The sequence below is a fragment of the Stomoxys calcitrans genome, chromosome 5 (assembly GCF_963082655.1).
Source record: "Stomoxys calcitrans chromosome 5, idStoCalc2.1, whole genome shotgun sequence".
NCBI classification, from domain to species: Eukaryota; Metazoa; Arthropoda; class Insecta; order Diptera; family Muscidae; genus Stomoxys; species Stomoxys calcitrans.
The window spans coordinates 121001857-121019878 of NC_081556.1; the positions used below are offsets into that span (position 1 = coordinate 121001857).

Here is an 18022-nt window from a genome sequence, read left to right on the forward strand (position 1 = left end):
TATATGGAAGTTATATCTAAATCTGAACCGATATGGCTCATTTGCAATTCCAAATGACCTACATGATTAGTTAGTATCTGTGCAAAATTTCAAGCGGCTAGCTTTACACGGACGGACGGACATGGCTAGATCGACACAGAACGTCGAGACGATCAAGAATATATATAGTTTATGGAGTCTTAGATGAATATTTCGAGGTGTTACAAACGGAATGACTAGATTAGTTTACCCCCATCCTATGGTGGTGGGTATAAAAATGTTGTATTTTTACTAAAGTTTTACATATATGATATATATCAGAAGAAAAATTCAGATATTTTTATTCGAAGAAATGCCGTTACTTGTAATAAAAATTTGCTTCCATTTAATCACAGGGTTTCCAAATTTCTCTGCAAATTGGATTTTGATAGTATTTTGATTAAATTTGGTGAACAGTGGTACTATTTTTTACAAGAGGTAAAATGACCGGTGTTTTTGGTTGACACCGCTTAGATGATTTTTTATATATTTTCCAACCAAACCTAAATACTTGCTTATTTATGGCTTATTTTTGCTATATTTTCCAGCTAAATTTCCCTTTATCCTTTGCATTTGCACATTGGCAATCGGCATGGTATCTATAATACCCATTTCCAATGGATTAAAATTCGCCAACAGTTTGGTAAGTTTTCGTACAAATATTTTCTATGAAATTTTTGCGAAAAGATGTCAAGAAAACGTTATCTTCTCTCCATTTACAATACAAACCTGTCTAACAATGGCTCGCCTTGGTGCTACTGGACAAATGGCCGAAGAAGTAGACCATAGTTTGGAATTTAGCGGTCAATATGTCGATACCATAGTTAATAATTTACATGCCCTGCTAGAGAATTACGAGAAGAGAAATATTCTGATAATTGCCAATAAAGTTTATGTCCAACAGGGCTTTGAACTTAAGAAGACCTACAATAAGCTGTTAGCTAACAAATTTTTCTCTTCCTCGGAAAACACTGACTTTAGTCCAGTAAGGCAGTAAGGCCAGTGAAATAATAAATAAATGGGTTTAGTCCAAAACTTAAGGTGTCGTCAAGGTTCTCATCAATGCCAATACACTACACAGTGAAACCCGTCTAATGCTGCTAAGCGCCATTTATTTCAAATGTGATTGGCAAAAATCTTTCAATCTGAAATATACCAAAGAGGAACCATTCTTTACCATTGAGACGAAATCCAAAAATGTGGCTATGATGTTCAAAACTAGTTTTTCCGAATATGGTTCCCTCGATGAGTTGCAAACTACAGCAGCTCGATTGGTCTATGCATTTTAACCAGAGCTCGCAATGGGTTAAGAAGGAGAAACTTAAAACTTTCAAATTAAAGTCGATGAAAGCCGATGTTCACATACGTTTGCCAAGCTGCAAGTCAGAAATGGAAATCGATTTGAAGAATACGTTACAGAAGATAGGGAGAGAACTTTTTTCTATAAGACTACATAAGTGAAGCTCTTATTGGTCTATATTTCAGATGGACATGAAACAAATGTTTATAGATGGCGATTTTGGCAATATGCTGAAGTCGTCAGGACCCCTTGCCGTTGGAAGTGTAAAGCACAAAGCAGTGATTGAGGTTAATGAAGAAGGAACAATAGCAGCTGCTACGACGTAAGTATATATTTCTAAATTATGAAAACTATATTCAATTAGCAAATAACAAATAAAAATGTGCTTAATTCGGCCTGGCGAAATCTTGGGAACACACCACAATGGATTCTATTAAAAATGTACACAAAATAACTCTACGTGACAAATTTTTTGTCGAAACAAGCTATCTAGGCATACCACATTCGAATCTCCCTAAAAAAAAATGTGGCTGTTGGACACCAAAGTGGAAGTCATTGGGAAAAATGTTGAGCAAACTCGGATGAGCATTGCGCCCTCTATAGGCACAAGATTGAGATCGGTTTATATGGGAGCTATATCAGGTTATGAACCGATTTAGACCATACTTGGCGCAGTTGTTGCAAGTCATAACAAACGTGCAAAATTTCAGCCAAATCGGGTAATAATTGCGCCCTTTAGCGGCTTAAGAAGTCAAGATCCGGCACCGGTTTAAAGGGGAGCTATATCAGGTTATAAACCTGCTTGGACCATACTTAGCATAGCTGTTGAAAGTTAAAACAAAACACTTTGTGCAAATTTCAGCCAAATCGGATAATTATTGCGCCCTATAGCGGCTCAAGAAGTCAAGATCCGATACCGGTTTATATGGGAACTATATCAGGTTAGAAACCAATTTATACCACAGTTGGAACAGTTGTTGAAAGCTAAAACGAAACACTTAATGCTTATTTTCATCCAAATTGGATAATAATTGCGCCTTCCAGCGGCTCAATTTATATGGTAGCTATATCAAAACATGAACCGATATGGTCCATTTACAATCCCAACTGACCTACATTAATAAGAAGTATTTGTGCAAAATGTCAAGCTCCTAGTTTTTCTCCTTCGAAAGTTAGCGTGCTTTCGACAGATAGACGGAGGGATATGGCTAGAACGACTTAAAATGCCATGACGATCAAGAATATATATAAAGTATGCATATTCTTGATCGTCTCCACGTTCTGAGTCGATCTAGCCATGTCCGTCTGTACATCCGTCCGTCTGTTGCTGAAGGTCGTTGAGGATTGCAAATGGGCCATACCGATTCAGATTTAGATAGAGCTCCCATATAACCAATCTCCCGATTTGATGTCTTGAGCCCTTACAAGCCGCAATTTCTAACCGATTAGGCTGAAATTTCGCATGGAGTGTTCTGTTATTATTTCCAACGACTTTGCTAAGTACGGTCTGAATCGGTCTATAACCTGATATAGCCCCCATATAAACCGATTGTCCGAATTGGCTGCAATTTTGCATGCGATGTTCTATTACGACTTCCAACAACGGTGCCAAATCAGTCTATAACCTGATATAGCTTCCATGTAAACCAGTCTCTCGATCATCCTTGTTTGGTGGTGGGCTGATTTTTTGGGCTGAGTTTTGGACAATGGCTTATGTTGTGATGACTAAAATCCGTACCAAGTTTGGGCCAAATCGGTATATAACCTGATAACCTCTGTAAACAAGCATACCCATATAAAAATTATATACCACTATTGCCCAATGTTGCTCACAAGCAATATTCGGTAGCGCCTGAGCCAATGGTCGTGGCAACTAAAATTTTTTTTCAAAATGTTTTTTAAAGAAATATAAATTGTTTATGAGAAAAAACTTTGACTGGAAAAAAGTTGGGGTTTGAAAGGGTTAAATACCCATAAGTCCTACATTTCGGGAAATTTATATTACCTCTATCCCGACATCCGGAACATTAGACATTAGAAAAACTCGCGGTATGTTTTGAGATTCAGGAGCTTAACATATGAGCCTTCCAGGAGCTTAACGTTGAGTACCAAGTTGTATCGAAATCGGATATGCGTCCTGTACAGCGCGCTTTTGGTAATCATTTGAATATATCTTTTTATACCCACCACCGAAGGATGGGGTATATACATTTTGTCATTCCGTTTGCAACACTTCCATTTCCGACCCTATAAAGTATATATATTCTTGATCAGCGTAAAAATCTAAAACGATCTAGGCATGTCCGTCCGTCTGCCCGTCTGTCTGTTGAAATCACGCTACAGTCTTTAAAAATAGAGATATTGAGCTGAAATTTTACACAGATTATTTTTTTGTCCATAAGCAGGTTAAGTTCGAAGATGGGCTATATCGGACTATATCTTCATATAGCCCCCATATAGACCGATCCGCCGATTTAGGGTCTTAGGCCCATAAAAGCCACATTTTTTATCCGATTTTGCTGAAATTTGGGACAGTGAGTTGTGTCAGGCCCTTCGACATCCTTCGTCAATTTGGCCCAGATCGGTCCAGATTTAGATATAGCTGCCATATAGACCGACCCTCCGATTTAGGGTCTAAGCGCCATAAAAGCCACATTTTTTATCCGATTCCGCTGAAATTTGGGACAGTGAGTTGTGTCAGGCCCTTCGACATCCTTCTTCAATTTGGCCCAAATCGGTTCAGATTTGGATATAGCTGCAATATAGACCGATCCTCCGATTTAGGGCCTTGAGCCCACAAAAGCCACATTTATTATCCGATTTTAATGAAAATCGGGACAGTGAATTGTGTTAGGCCCATCGATATTCTTCGTTAATTTGGTTCATATCGGTCCAGATTTGGATATAGCTGCCATAAAGACCGATCCTCCGATTTATGGTGTTAGGCCCATAAAAGCCACATTTATTATCCGATTTGGGACAGTGAGTTGCGTTAGGCCTCTCGACATCTTTCTTCAATTTGGCCCAGATCGGTTCAGATTTGGATATAGCTGCCATATAGACCGATTTCTTGATTTAAGGTTTTGGGCCCATAAAATGCTCATTTATTGTCCGATGTCGCCGAAATTTGGGACAGTGAGTTAAGTTAGGCCCATTGACATACATCTGCAATATCGCACAGATCGATCCAGATTTAGATATAGCTGCCATATAGACCGATATCTAGGTTTTAGGTTTTGAGGCCATAAAAGACGCATTTATTGTCCGATGTCGCTGAAATTTGAGACAGTGAGCTTAGTTAGGCTCTTCGACGTCCTTCTTCAATTTTGCCCAGATCGGTCCAGATTTGAATATAGCTGCCATGTAGACCGATCTCTCGATTTAAAGTCTTTGTCCCATAAAAAGCGCATTTATAATCCGATTTCACGGAAATTTTACACAGTAACTTATGTTAGACTTTGCTACATCCGTGTCGTATATGGTTCAGATCGGTTAATTTTTAGATATAGCTACTGTACTTATTAGTATTTGGTCCAAATCGGAACATATTTTGATAGAACTAATATGGGACATAAAGTATGAAATTTTCACCGAATTTTGATGAAAGGTGGTTTACATATATACCCGAGGTGGTGGGTATCCAAAGTTCGGCCAGGCCGAACTTAACGCCTTTTTACTTGTTTTTATATTCAATGTTTTGGATCAATCAAAAAATTAATTGGAAATTCCGAAAATTTTAATTTATTGTTTTTCAATCATTTTAAATAATCAAATAAATGCAAATGCATATTTTGCACAAAAAAACTAAACACCACTAAGGAACAGGGACAAATAAATGTGCAATTTGAATATGCAATTTGTTCAATTGCAAATTTTTTCAATCATCTTTTTAAAAAACCGTGATTGCAGCAGTTTCAACTGTTGTGTGTATTTAAAATCTCCTACTCATCTCAATTTGATGCATATCAGTTTGACAAGTGTTTTAAAAGACGAGTGATAAGGATTGCCCTATTAATTTGAAAACACTATGAGGTAAGGTAGCGCGTGGGTCTTTAAATATATTCTCAGCCGAGGGGTAAAACTCTCACCCCCTTTTTTGCAATGCTTGGGCCGTATGTTAGCAATAAGTCTATTTATTTGATGTTAGTCTATTCATTATGAATTAGCAAACCAAACTGGCCATTAATCAAGTGACAGCTGTCACAAAGACCAACTCTGAAAAAGGTGTGGCCAGATTGATAGCCGTACGCCTAAAAAAACTAATCTTTACATGGGCAGATCGTATTAGAATCCAGTCTACTTTATACATCGAATCAAATCCACATATACATGGAATTTAAAATCAATTTTAAATCTTACTTTCAATGTTTGTGTTAAATTTTTCTAACAAGTTTAGTATACTTCGCCATTGTGTTACATCTCTAAAAGTTTTCTTAAATTTCAGTTAACTATCATTTTGTTTTCTCTTTTGTTGCAACGTCAAAGATTTGTATCTTTCAAAGTGGTCTATAACAGTATAACAAACTTAATTACAGCTCTGACTTCTAAGTTGAAAGCAACACAAATGCAAATCAAGTGTTAAAATAATAAAAAAAATACGCTAAAAAATATACTAGAACATTAGAGGTCTGGTATCCATAACAATGAAATTTGTAATGAATTTGTCGTTTTATAACATGCATGTCAGTAAACTCTCCTTCAGTGACATTAAATGTTCAACTAGTTAAGCTAAAGTGAATCAAGTTTTAGTTGATGTAGGCTATAATTAAAATATTATATGTATAAAACAAGTAAAAGCGTACTAAGTTCGGTCGGGCCGAATCTTATACACCCTCCACCAAGGATCCCATATGCCAAGGTTTGTACGATTTATCTTAACAGCCAGAAAGGCATTAAACAGCTAAGAATTGCTTTCCGTAGTTGATCAAAAAGTCAAACCGAGAAATAGGTTGTATGGGAGCTATGCCAGTTTATGGTCCGATTCTGACCATACTTGGTAGGAATATTGGAGATCATAGTTGCAAATTGTAAATTTGCCCATGAACATTCTACTAAGAAACTGGGGCAAACTTCTCACATATCACTGAGTGCTGCCCGATTCAAATTTTAAGCTCAATGATAGGGGGGATCCTTTTTATAGCCGAGTCCGAACGGCGAGCCGCAGAGCGACACCTCTTTAGGGAGAAGTTTTTACATGGCCATCATAAATGCCACTAGCATTAGGAGGGGATAACCATCGCTGAAAAATTTTCTCATGTTCCTGCCAGGATTCGAACCCAGGCGTTCAGCGTCATAGGCGGACATACTAACTTTTCCGCTACGGTGGCCTCCAGTCCTATATGTCCCTTTATTATACCGTAAGCTACACTAACCTCCTTCTTATTTCCCTCGTCTTCTCACGATCCGGACCTCCCCATGGTGTTTTTGTTGTTCTATCGACCGATTCGCTGTTCCACAGTGTTACATGCGCGTCGTCGCCCATACAACTCGAATGGCTTCGTGTTAACCAAGATTATTGTCGACAGTCCTCTGTCCTTCACTGCCAAATGGTCTGCTTTTTTATTCCCCCTTACTTCGCTATGGCCTGGCACTCGAACGATGCGGATCGTGCCATCCTTACACTCCAAGACTGACTGTCCCTGATAGCCAGTTTACTGTCCGTAAAGATGTTCACATTCGACGTCCTCGTGTTAACATCATGCCACCTCACGCATTCCATGATCGCCCAGGTTTCCGTTTTAGGGACCGTATTAGGATCAGGCAGTCGGACTCCAGGCCCACTCTGTCCTCTAGCTTCGATCCATCTATGTTGCATGAACTTCCAGATGGCTGTACCAGAGTTCCGTCAATCTAAGACTATGTCGCTGGCAACAGTGCCTCGCACTCGACCTCAAGTATCGTTTCAGATATCCGATCGGAAACCGCTTCCATTACTTCTAGGCTTCCTATCGTCGCACAGTGTTGCCCTGGTGGACAAAAATGCAAAAATTGAAAATGAAAATTTTCGAAATTTTTTACTAATCTTTAAAAAAAACCCTTAAAAACAAGTAAAAGCGTGCTAAGTTCACTGGGCCTAATCTTGGGAACCCACCACCATGGATTCTGCTAAAAATGTATACAAAATAAATTTAGTTGAAGGGCATAATTTTCTTCTCCATACTAAACTTTTGTCAAACCAGCAAAAATTAAAGCTCTAGGAACCGAACAAGGGTGATCGAGAGACTGGTATACATGGGAGCTATATCAGTTTCTTGACCTATTCGGACCACTCTTGGCACAGTTTTTGAAAGTCATAACAGAACACTACATGCACAATTTCAGCCAAATCGGTCAAAAATTGCTGCTTCCAGGGGCTCAAGAAATCAAATCGGGAGATCGGTTTATATGGGAGCAATATCTAAATCTAAACCGATATGGTCCATTTGCAATCCTCAACGACCTACATCAATATTAAGTATCTGTGCAGAATTTTAAGCGGCTAGCTTTGCGCTTTCGACCGCTATCATGATTTCATGTCCGTCCATCGACTGATGGACGACTTTCAGATGCTCAAGAAGTCAAATCGCGAGATTGGTTTATATGGGAGCTATATCTAAATCTGAACCGATATGACCCATTTTCAATTCTCAACGACCTACATTAATATTAAGTTTCTGTGCAGAATTTTAAGCGGCTTTCGACAGACGGATGGACGGACGGACACGGATAGATCGACTCAGAAAGCCGAGACGATGAAGAATACTTTATGGGATCCTATATCAATATTTCGAGGCGTTACAAACGGAATGACTAGGTTAGTATATCCCCATCCTGTGGTGGTGGGTATAAAAAGAGCCGACGTGGGCCACGCTAATTCTTTTTCAGTGTTTTTTAAGTGGTGTCCTGAATCAACAAAAGAAATTTCAGCTGCACAAACTTGCACAAATTCAATATTTTGAATTATTTTGTAAAAAATTATTTTTCGGCCCCCTTTTTAGAAATAGGGTTCAAAAACTCCTTTAAATTGGAAATCTAGCACATCAATATATTCTACAAAAATGTTTACAACATACAACAAAACCCAAAACTAAACATGAACACCGGAAATCAGTAAAACGGAAAACACAATTCAGGGATAAAGTCGTAAGTTAAGGTTAAAACCTTCTATAGTCGTAATATCTCAAATCAAGAGATTGGTTTTTATGGAAGCTATATCAGGTTATATAGCTATTTACATCAAACCTGCCGGGGTTTTTAAGAGTTATAGCGTCTTTTGGAGGCCCAATATGTTAAGTCGGGTTATATGGGAGCGATATCAGCTTATAGTACGATTTGGACTTTGGTTGTGACCCTTAACAGTTGTCTTCAGGCAAAATTTCATACAAATCGGGTAATAATTGCGACCTCTGGGGGCTCGAGAAGTTAAATCGGGAGATCGGTTTATATGGGAGCTATATCAGGTTATAGACCGATTTGGACCATAGTTGGCATGTATGTTGAAGGTCATAGGAGAAGTCATTGTACAAAATTTCAGCCAAATCAGATAAGAAATGTGCACTCGTAAGGGCTCATGAAGTATAATCGAGAAATCGGTTTATATGTCAGCTGTGAGCCGATATTTTGATATATTGGGTTGCTCAAAAAGTAATTGCGGATTTTTTAAAAGAAAGTAAATGCATTTTTAATAAAACTTAGAATGAACTTTAATCAAATATGCTTTTTTTACACTTTTTTTCTAAAGCAAGCTAAAAGTCACAGCTGATAACTGACAGAAGAAAGAATGCAATTACAGAGTCACAAGCTGTGAAAAAATTTGTCAACGCCGACTATATGAAAAATCCGCAATTACTTTTTGGGCAACCCAATAGCTTTCAGCAATCTCTGAGTATACACTTATTTGCATATTTTTCTCCTTTTTTTAAATAAGAAAACTTTCTTCGTCAATAAGCTTCTCTAAACAACTTTTATTAACAATATGTCATTATCACCCCAATGTGCAATGGTCTCTCCAAAACAGTAGCCACATTAAAAATTTTAAAATTTGCCAAACCATTCACTCAATAGGCTATGGAATTTCCTCCGATGACAATAATATGCAGTTTTTTTTTGTCAACTTGGTAATAACAATAATAATAAGTAATAATACCCGCACCAAATGCTATCCCCAGAGACCCATATCCATATTTAATTTAAAAATTCCCAACAAAAACCATACAACAAAATCGAGTCATTAGCTCATTTTTCATTTACCTTTTTCCCCTCCATTAGGTTGGCGATAGATGTATGCTTGTTATGTATGTATATATGTACCTTGGGCAGTCCTACAATGTGGCTTTGCCTTTCCGCCAACCTACCGGTCTCTTTTAACATTCATTATCCCCACTCGACTGGCCAAAAAAATCGTTCATCGTTCATCGTCATCTGAGTTTTAGTATAAAAATTGTTTACGTTCAACATGACGTCATTTTTCTCATTGAAAGCTTCTTTAGCATTGTTTTGTTTTTGGCATTTTGCGCGAATAGAATATAAGCATAAACAACAAAAAAAAGTAAATAAATTTAAACAACATCTCAGACAAAGTAATTATTTTGACTTGTCGAGATAAACCTGATTTTACAGACTAAAGTCGATAATGGCAACTTGTACGATAGCAAAAAAAAAAAAAAAAAAACACAAAATAAAAAATAAAAAAAAACAACGAGTTATAAAAAAGATTCGTACACGATTTTCTTTTTTTAATGGTTTTGCTTTTATTTTAGCGGCAGCGGCAATGTTACGTGGATAGTTTTAGAAAGATACGAAAAGGTGGCTAAAATGAAGAAGAGTAACATTTCATTGGCATATATGGGTGTGAGAAAATGTGTGCTTTTTGTTGGCATACTTCTTAACAGTGTTGCCACAAGAAAATGATTTATTCAACAGAAAATATTTGATGGGTTTCCCCTATGTTAGCTTTCCAATTTTAATTAAAAGCCAAATCCATTTACATCAATCATATTTTTTTCCGTGCCCCGAAAACACATGGACGAACAGGCCAAGTATATATTTTACTAGCTGAGCCGGCAAAAAATGCAATAAAATTATCCTTTGAATATTTATGTTCGACAATTAAAGAGCTTTTAGTGAAATACTATGCTACGAAATAGTATATGTATATCGCTTGATTAATGATTTTCAACCTTCGCTCAGAAGGATTTTGGGAGTGGAAAACCCCAGGGTGGTGTGGGCCCCCAGAAATGTGGTCCCGAAAGTGGGTATGAGTTTCGTGCTCTACTTCCGAATACCTTTCATTTGAACCCCATATCGGTAAATATGTATGCTCTATTTAGGGGTGTTTTCGGGTGTGAAGTGGTACCCCAGATACTTTGCCCGAACAAAATAACAGCATACTGCTCTACTCTCAAATACCATTTATTAAAATCCCATATTGCTATTAGTTAAAGGGGAGTTTATGGTATGAGTGTCCCTCACACACTTGACCTCAAAATTGGTTATAAAATTTTTTTCTCATCTCAAATACCTTTCAATTGAATCACAAATACATGACCCACATTTGGATATCAGATTCGTATTCTCCTCCCTAAAACTTTTATATGATCCCCGTATTGCAATGGTAAGTTAATAATTGCTGTTTGTGGGGTGTTTTGGGACCCCCAGATCAGCATGAGACGTCTCCAAGATAGTTGGTCTCGAATGTTGATATCAGATTCGTGGTATTCATTTGGGCCCCATATGTCCATAGTCAGCAAACATGTCCAATTTGGGGGGTGTTTTGGGGATGGGGTGGCCACTCAGTGACTTGGACCTGAAAATATTGGGTTGCCCAAAAAGTAATTGCGGATTTTTTAAAAGAAAGTAAATGCATTTTTAATAAAACTTAGAATGAACTTTAATCAAATATACTTTTTTACACTTTTTTTCTAAAGCAAGCTAAAAGTAACAGCTGATAACTGACAGAAGAAAGAATGCAATTACAGAATCACAAGCTGTGAAAAAATTTGTCAACCCCGACTGTATGAAAAATCCGCAATTACTTTTTGGGCAACTAGATTTCACCATGTATTGAGAGTTGTACGTATTCTCGGTGGTGTAGGGTATAATATAGTCGGCCCCGCCCAACTTTTCCCTTTCATTACTGTTTTTTTTTTATTATTGAGGGAACAACCTTAAAGGTGCTGCTTACTACAAATGTTTGGCCCGGCGAACTCTCAGCCTCAATCCATTATCAAACGTTTCTATCAAGAGGCTAACATTTCCGACTGTTGGACCAAAGATATTCTCAGTACTTATATTGTTCTTAAAACCTCTTTACATGATGTCAATGTCATGCGAGACAGTGTTTATTAGGCGGTCCTTGGTCTTTTGGCTTTTGTCTTTTTTCGTTTTTAAGGTCGGAGTACTCCCACTAATTATTAGATCCCAAATTTAGTTATCGTATTTTATTTTGTCCAAAAAAACTCACAACGGCAACACTCAACACGTCTGAGTTTATCACACACACTCATTCAATCGCATGTACGTGCCTTAAGAGTAGAGCTCTTGTCGAAGAACCAATACCTTTGCCTGTAATAAGAGAGCGAGAGCGTAAACATGAGTTGTAATGAGATTTTGTTTACATTGTTTTGTGGCAGTTCCGCTTCTGTTTTTTTTTCTTTCTTTTGAATAATCAGAAAAATATATAAAAAAACGTTTCAATGTCAGATCGCTCGTTTGTTAGTTCTTTCGTTTGTTTTGTTTTAAAGAATCTCACTTAAGTATTTACTTGTACTCACACTTTTGCTAAGTGCTTTGCGAGTTGGCACTGTGGGACAAATTGGCAATTATTGAATGAAATCTAATTAACTGATGTTTCCGGGTATGCCATGGGTAATGCATGGCAATTGATTGCTTTGCTGGAAAATGTCCAACATAGTGTGTAGTTGTTCCCACACCACTGAATTGTGGTTAAAAATATGAGACTGCCATATACATCTCCAATTACTAAGACACACACAAAGCTGAGTGTGGTTTTTCAATTAATTCAAAGGAAATACCGCATTTGCCATCACTTTTCTAAGCTGTTCGATAAGCAATTGAATGATAGGCAATTTACAAATTCATAACGACAGGTAAATGATGTAAACGTAAGGTCTAACAAATTAGCATGAACTTTGAGATTAGATTTCCAATAATGAGGAGGTGTTATTGGTTAAAAATAAGTAAATAAGGCTTTTTTAATATAGCCCACAACATGGATTCAGTTTGTTAAAATGTAGAAGAATCTTTGGTGAGTACCCTAATAAAAAACCTATTTAAAGACAACATTTTTATAAAATTTTCTCTAAAGACAAAATTCTATGAAATTTTCTCAAAGACAAAATTTCTATGCAATTATCTCTTAAGACAAAATTTCTATAAAATTTTCTCCAAAGTCAAAAATTCTGTGAAATTTTCTCTAAAGACAAAATTCTAATTAATTTTTCAATAAAGCCAAAATTGTTTATTAAATTTTCTCCAAATACAAAACTGTCAATACAATTTTCACTAAGACAAAATTTCTTTGAAATTTTTTGATATCCGAAGGGGGAGCGGACTCTCCCCCTCATCCCAACCTTCGAAAACGTCGGATCTCGGAGATGGGTGAAACAATTTAAGTGAAATTTAGCTTATGATAACTCAAAATTGGTATAAAACCTTCTACACAAATAATCTGGGGGAACGCCCTACCACAAAACCCATACAAACGGACATGTTTATCGATTGGGGCAATATGGGTATTAAATGAAAGATATATAGGAGTAGAGCACAAAGTTGATATAAAAATTCAGCCCTAAGAACCGGGGGGTCGCACCAACCGCTAAAAACCAAACGGACATGTGGACAGAAAGGGACAATATGGGACTCAAACGAAAGGTATTTGGAATTAGAATACGAAGAGTTTATACAAATCTGGGGTCAAGTTCCAGGGGGCCGCCCCACCCAAAAAATCATCACCAAATGGACATGTAAGACGATTGAGAGTAGAATGCGAAATCAACAAATGGACATGTAAGATGATTGAGAGTAGAATGTGAAACTTATATAAAAAAGCAGAGTCAAGCCCCAAGGGGTCCGTTTCACCCCAAAAACAATCCCAAACGGACAAGAAAGTGGATCGGGACAATATGGGACTCGAACGAAAGGTAGAAGAAAGAGAGGTTGTACGAAATACAAATTTGGGGTAAATTCCCTTGGGGTTCTCTCCACCCCATGATAATGGCCCAAATGAGCATATACACCGAAACGGACAATATGGCGTTCTAATAACAGGTATTTGAGATATAAATACGTACATAATTTATTTTAAAATTTGGACCTTGTCAAACATGGGCCGCAAGCACTTTAAGGTGTAGCAAAACACACCGTGCCAGCTAGTGCTCAATAAAAAAAAATTCAATGAAATTTTTTTTTAAGGATGCATTTTTCTCTAAACGCAGAATTTTAATAAAATTTTTCTAAAGACAAAATTTCAATGAAATATCCTTTTAAGTCAAAATTTCAATAAAATTTTCTATTTATAAAAACATAATTTAATGAGGTAAGTTCACATTATTCTTATAGAAAACAAGTAAAAGCGTGCAAAGTTCGGCCGTGCCGAATCTTGGGAAACCACCACCATGATTCTGCTAAAAATGTATACAAAATAAATTTAGTTGAAGAGCATAATTTTATTCTACATACCATACTTCTGCCAAACCAGCAAAATTAAAGTTTCTAGAAACCGAACAAGAATGATCGAGAGACCGATTTACACGGGAACTATATCAGGTTATAAACCGATTTGAACCGTACTTGGCACAGTTGTTGGAAGTCATAGCAGAACACTATGTGCAAAATTTCACCTAAATCGGAAATTGCGGCTTCCATGGGCTCAAGAAGTAAAATCGGTAGAGCGGTTAATATGGGAACTATATCCAAATCTGAACCGGTATGGCCCATTTGCAATCCCCAACGACCTACATCAATATTATTTCAAGCGGCAAGCTTCATGTGTTCGAACGCTATCGTGATTACGACAGACGGACGGACGGACATGGCTAGTTCGAATAAGAATTTCGAGACGATCAAGAATATATGTTCTTTATGGGGTTTTTTTGACATCACTTCTGTATCCCATGCAGATTCTTATTATTTCAAACTATTTGAAAATTAAAACCTTTAATTCACAAATAAAAACGACTTTCAGTTTGATAATCAAATACATTAGAGATTATTAGCCAAACTCACTTCTCTCTCTCTCTCTCTCTTATTATAAAAGTTGTCCCTCAAGGTATGTATTATAATCAGCTTCCAATGACCTTAATGAGTTTGTAAGTTGGTTGCCTATATAATTATGTAAATAAGAATTTCTAGACATTTAGTATAACTACATACTTAGAAAGCGATTTAAATGACTATAATACATTAAAAAATATTTTTTTCACTAATATTCTCTAATTCATATTGCGATACCCATAGTAGTTTCTATATTTGTTTTTACATCATTTTACCATAAAAGTATTTCTACTTCCTTCATAAATGGAAATTGAAAATAATTTGTTTTGTATAATCACAGAGATTTATTACATCCCCAGCGCCAGATCCATATTTAGTAAAAGGGTGTCGTGACGTTGAATTGCTGACGCAACAGCATATAGTATCCAGCATCAATGCTGGAATTTGAATGCACTCAAATTGCATTTCAAAAACCAAAATGTGACCACATTTAAATTAATTGAAAGAAATTATAGTTGCACATATATTCAACCAGCCATACATTGTGTATGCATTTGTTATGGATCTCGGGGTGAATAATAAAAGTGATAGAGCATGCCAGCCAGCCAGCCAGCCATACATTGTGTATGCATTTGCTGTGGATCTCTTGGTGAATAATAAAAGTGATGGAGCAAGTTCTTCTACTCTTTGAGAGTGATGCTTTGACAATGCCTGCTGCCGTAGTGTCATAATTGAAGACGACGTTTACGTTGACGTCAACGGTGAAAGAGATTTTATATTTGTTTGGTAAATGCTTTGCCATGCAAACACTCACTCACACACCCATATGCTTCTATCGAATGTTGTGCATTGTTTGGCAGTGTTTTTATTGCCGATAGCTAGTATGAGCACCCACCTGAAATTTGCGCTCTTACACATTCTTCCATATCTTTAGCAATAACAAACACTTGTTGATTGTGCTGTTCAAATAGAGAAGAAATAACTTGTTTCAGTTTTCTCTTTATCAACTTCTTCTGCATTCTGGTGGGTTGTGCTGCCACTACTGCGGTATGTTGTAGATTCAGTTTTTTTTACCACCAACTTTTGTTTTTGGTGCTATGCAATGATTTTGTATGTAAAAGTGTGTGTGTTTTGGTTTGTTGGTGTTTTGTTGTCATACCTTTATAAAGAAATTGCTCGTTAAACTATGCCGTTACGTATACGACACGTCGTAAACGTCTCACCTCAACTCAAGTCAATCTAAGCGAGAGAGTGTGGTATAGAAATCCTAACCAAGCCAAACAAAACATTGTGTGGAAGCTATTAAGGGTTACCAAGGTATTTATATATGTATTTACATTCAGGATCTTCTTGACATTATGAGTCGATCTAGCCATGTCTGTCCATCCGTCTGTGGAAATCACGATAACGGTCAAATGAATAAAAATATCTACTTTACAGATATCTACACAGATACTTGTTATTGATGTAGGAATGATAAAGTATAGATACCCAGCGTATAACAAATGGGCCATTAGTTATAGCTCCTATATAAAGGCCTTAAGAAAAAACTCGGAAGGTCGTTTTGTATGGAAGCTAAAGGGTGATTTTTTTAGCTATTATCTTTTTGGAAACACTGGTTTAAACAGCTCACACACGTTTCGTGTTTTGTTTCACTGTCAAATATCTTTAGTTTGGTCCGTAATTTAACCATGAATCGTCTTACTAACGAACAACGCTTGCAAATTTTATTACCAAAATGCGTGCTCTGCTAAGAAAGTTCATCGCGCGCTTCTTTCATTGAACGCCGAAGCTCATTCTTGGTTAATGGCTACATACACAAGCAGAATAGTCGATTTTGAAGTAAATATCAGCCAGAAGTATTGCAAGAGCTACCAATGCATCCAGAGAAAGTCACAGTTTGGTCCGGTTTATAGGCTGGTGGCATCATTGGACCGTACTTCTTCAAAGATAATGCGAATCTTAATCTAACTGTGAATGGTTAGCGCTACCGTGAGATGATGTCCAACTTTGTTGTTGCCCAAAGTGTAAGAGCTTGACTTGCTTGACATATGGTTTCATTACTGATCATTCGGATCATACTTAACGTTGACGTTGGAAGTCAGTATAGAAATCTATGTGTCAAATTTCAGCCAAATCAGGTGAAAATTGAGGATTCTGGGGGCTCAAGAAGTCAAGTCCGGGGAGAGGTTTACATGGAAGCTAAATAAGTTTATACACCGATTCGGATCATAATCGGTACGAAGTTTGAAGTCAGAATAGAAGTTCTCAAATTTCAGCCAAATCAAGTGAAAATTAGGGCTTGCGGGGCTCAAGAAGTTGAATTCGGGAATCGGTTTATATGGCAGCTATATCGGTTTATAGACCGATTCGAATCTCACTTGGCATGGATGTTGGAATTCATCCATCCGGCACGAAGTTTGAAGTCAGAATAGAAGTTCTTGTATCAAATTTCTGTCAAATCAAGAGGCCACCCTAGCGCAGAGGTTAGAATGTCCGCCTATGACGCTGAACCACCCAGGTGTTTTCCCCTCCTAATGTTGGCAACATTTGTGAGGTACTATGCCATGTAAAGCTTCTCTCCAAAGAGGTGTCGCACTGCGATACACCGTTCGGACTCGGATATAAAAAAAGGAGGTCCCTTATCATTCAGCTTAAACTTGAAACGGACTGCACTGATTGATATGTGAGAAGTTTGCCCCTGTTCCTTAGTGGAATGTTCATGAGCAAAATTTGCATTTGCAAATGAAAATTAAGGATTCTAGGGGCTCAAACGAGGGTTCAGTCAAGTTTGGGGATCGGTTTATTTGGAAGCTATATCAGTTTATATACCGATTCGAATTATAATCGGCACGGATATTGAAAATCAGAACAGAAGTCGTTAATCGAAATTTAAACTAAAGGGGATGAAAATTGAGTCCTCAAGGGTCTCAGACAGTCAAAATTGGGGATCGCTTTATATGGGGGCTATCTCTAATTCTGATCCAATATTCCCAACGACCTACATCATTAAGAAATATAGGCTCAAAATTTTAAGCGGATTTCTTTATTCGTTCGAATGCTATCGTTATGTCGACAGATGGGTAGATTGACTCAGAATGACAAGACGATAAGGAATATATATACCTTATAAGGTCCCAAATAAATTTTTCGAGGTGTTACAAAAGCAATGACTAGATTAGTAGTAGTACCCCCATTCCTATAGTGGTGGGTATAAAAAAATTGTCCAACAAATTTTTTTTGGGCAAAACAAAAAAACACGGCAACCCTTTATTCTTTGTGGGTATGGTGGAGTCAAACAACAAAAACTCCAACATTCCCTACTCCACGTTTAAACCTCTCAGGTGTTCGTAAGTTTGGCTACTAGACTCTCAGGCATTGGCACAACAACATACCTCCGACGACGATATTTTGGTATTTCTGGTTGTTGTATATCTAATGACATGGCATGATGATGGTATTGTTGTTGTAGTTATTGTTCTACCCGTAGCT

At 37.2% G+C, this 18022-nt stretch overlaps 1 protein-coding gene across 1 annotated transcript; it reads left to right on the forward strand.

The window, feature by feature from the left end:
- The first annotated feature begins 757 nt into the window (after positions 1-757).
- On the forward strand, positions 758-1307 carry LOC131997978 (leukocyte elastase inhibitor-like). The gene is made up of 2 exons (XM_059369924.1): positions 758-1003; positions 1071-1307. The coding sequence occupies exons 1-2, from the start codon at positions 758-760 to the stop codon at positions 1305-1307; spliced, it is 483 nt and encodes a 160-aa protein (XP_059225907.1).
- Positions 1308-18022: the final 16715 nt, after the last annotated feature.

Coding starts and splice junctions, on each gene's coding strand:
- LOC131997978 (XM_059369924.1), top strand. CDS start 758: ATGGCTCGCCTTGGTGCTACTGGACAAATGGCCGAAGAAGTAGACCAT. Junction 1,004..1,070: donor AAAACACTGACTTTAGTCCA/GTAAGGCAGTAA, acceptor GGTGTCGTCAAG/GTTCTCATCAATGCCAATAC.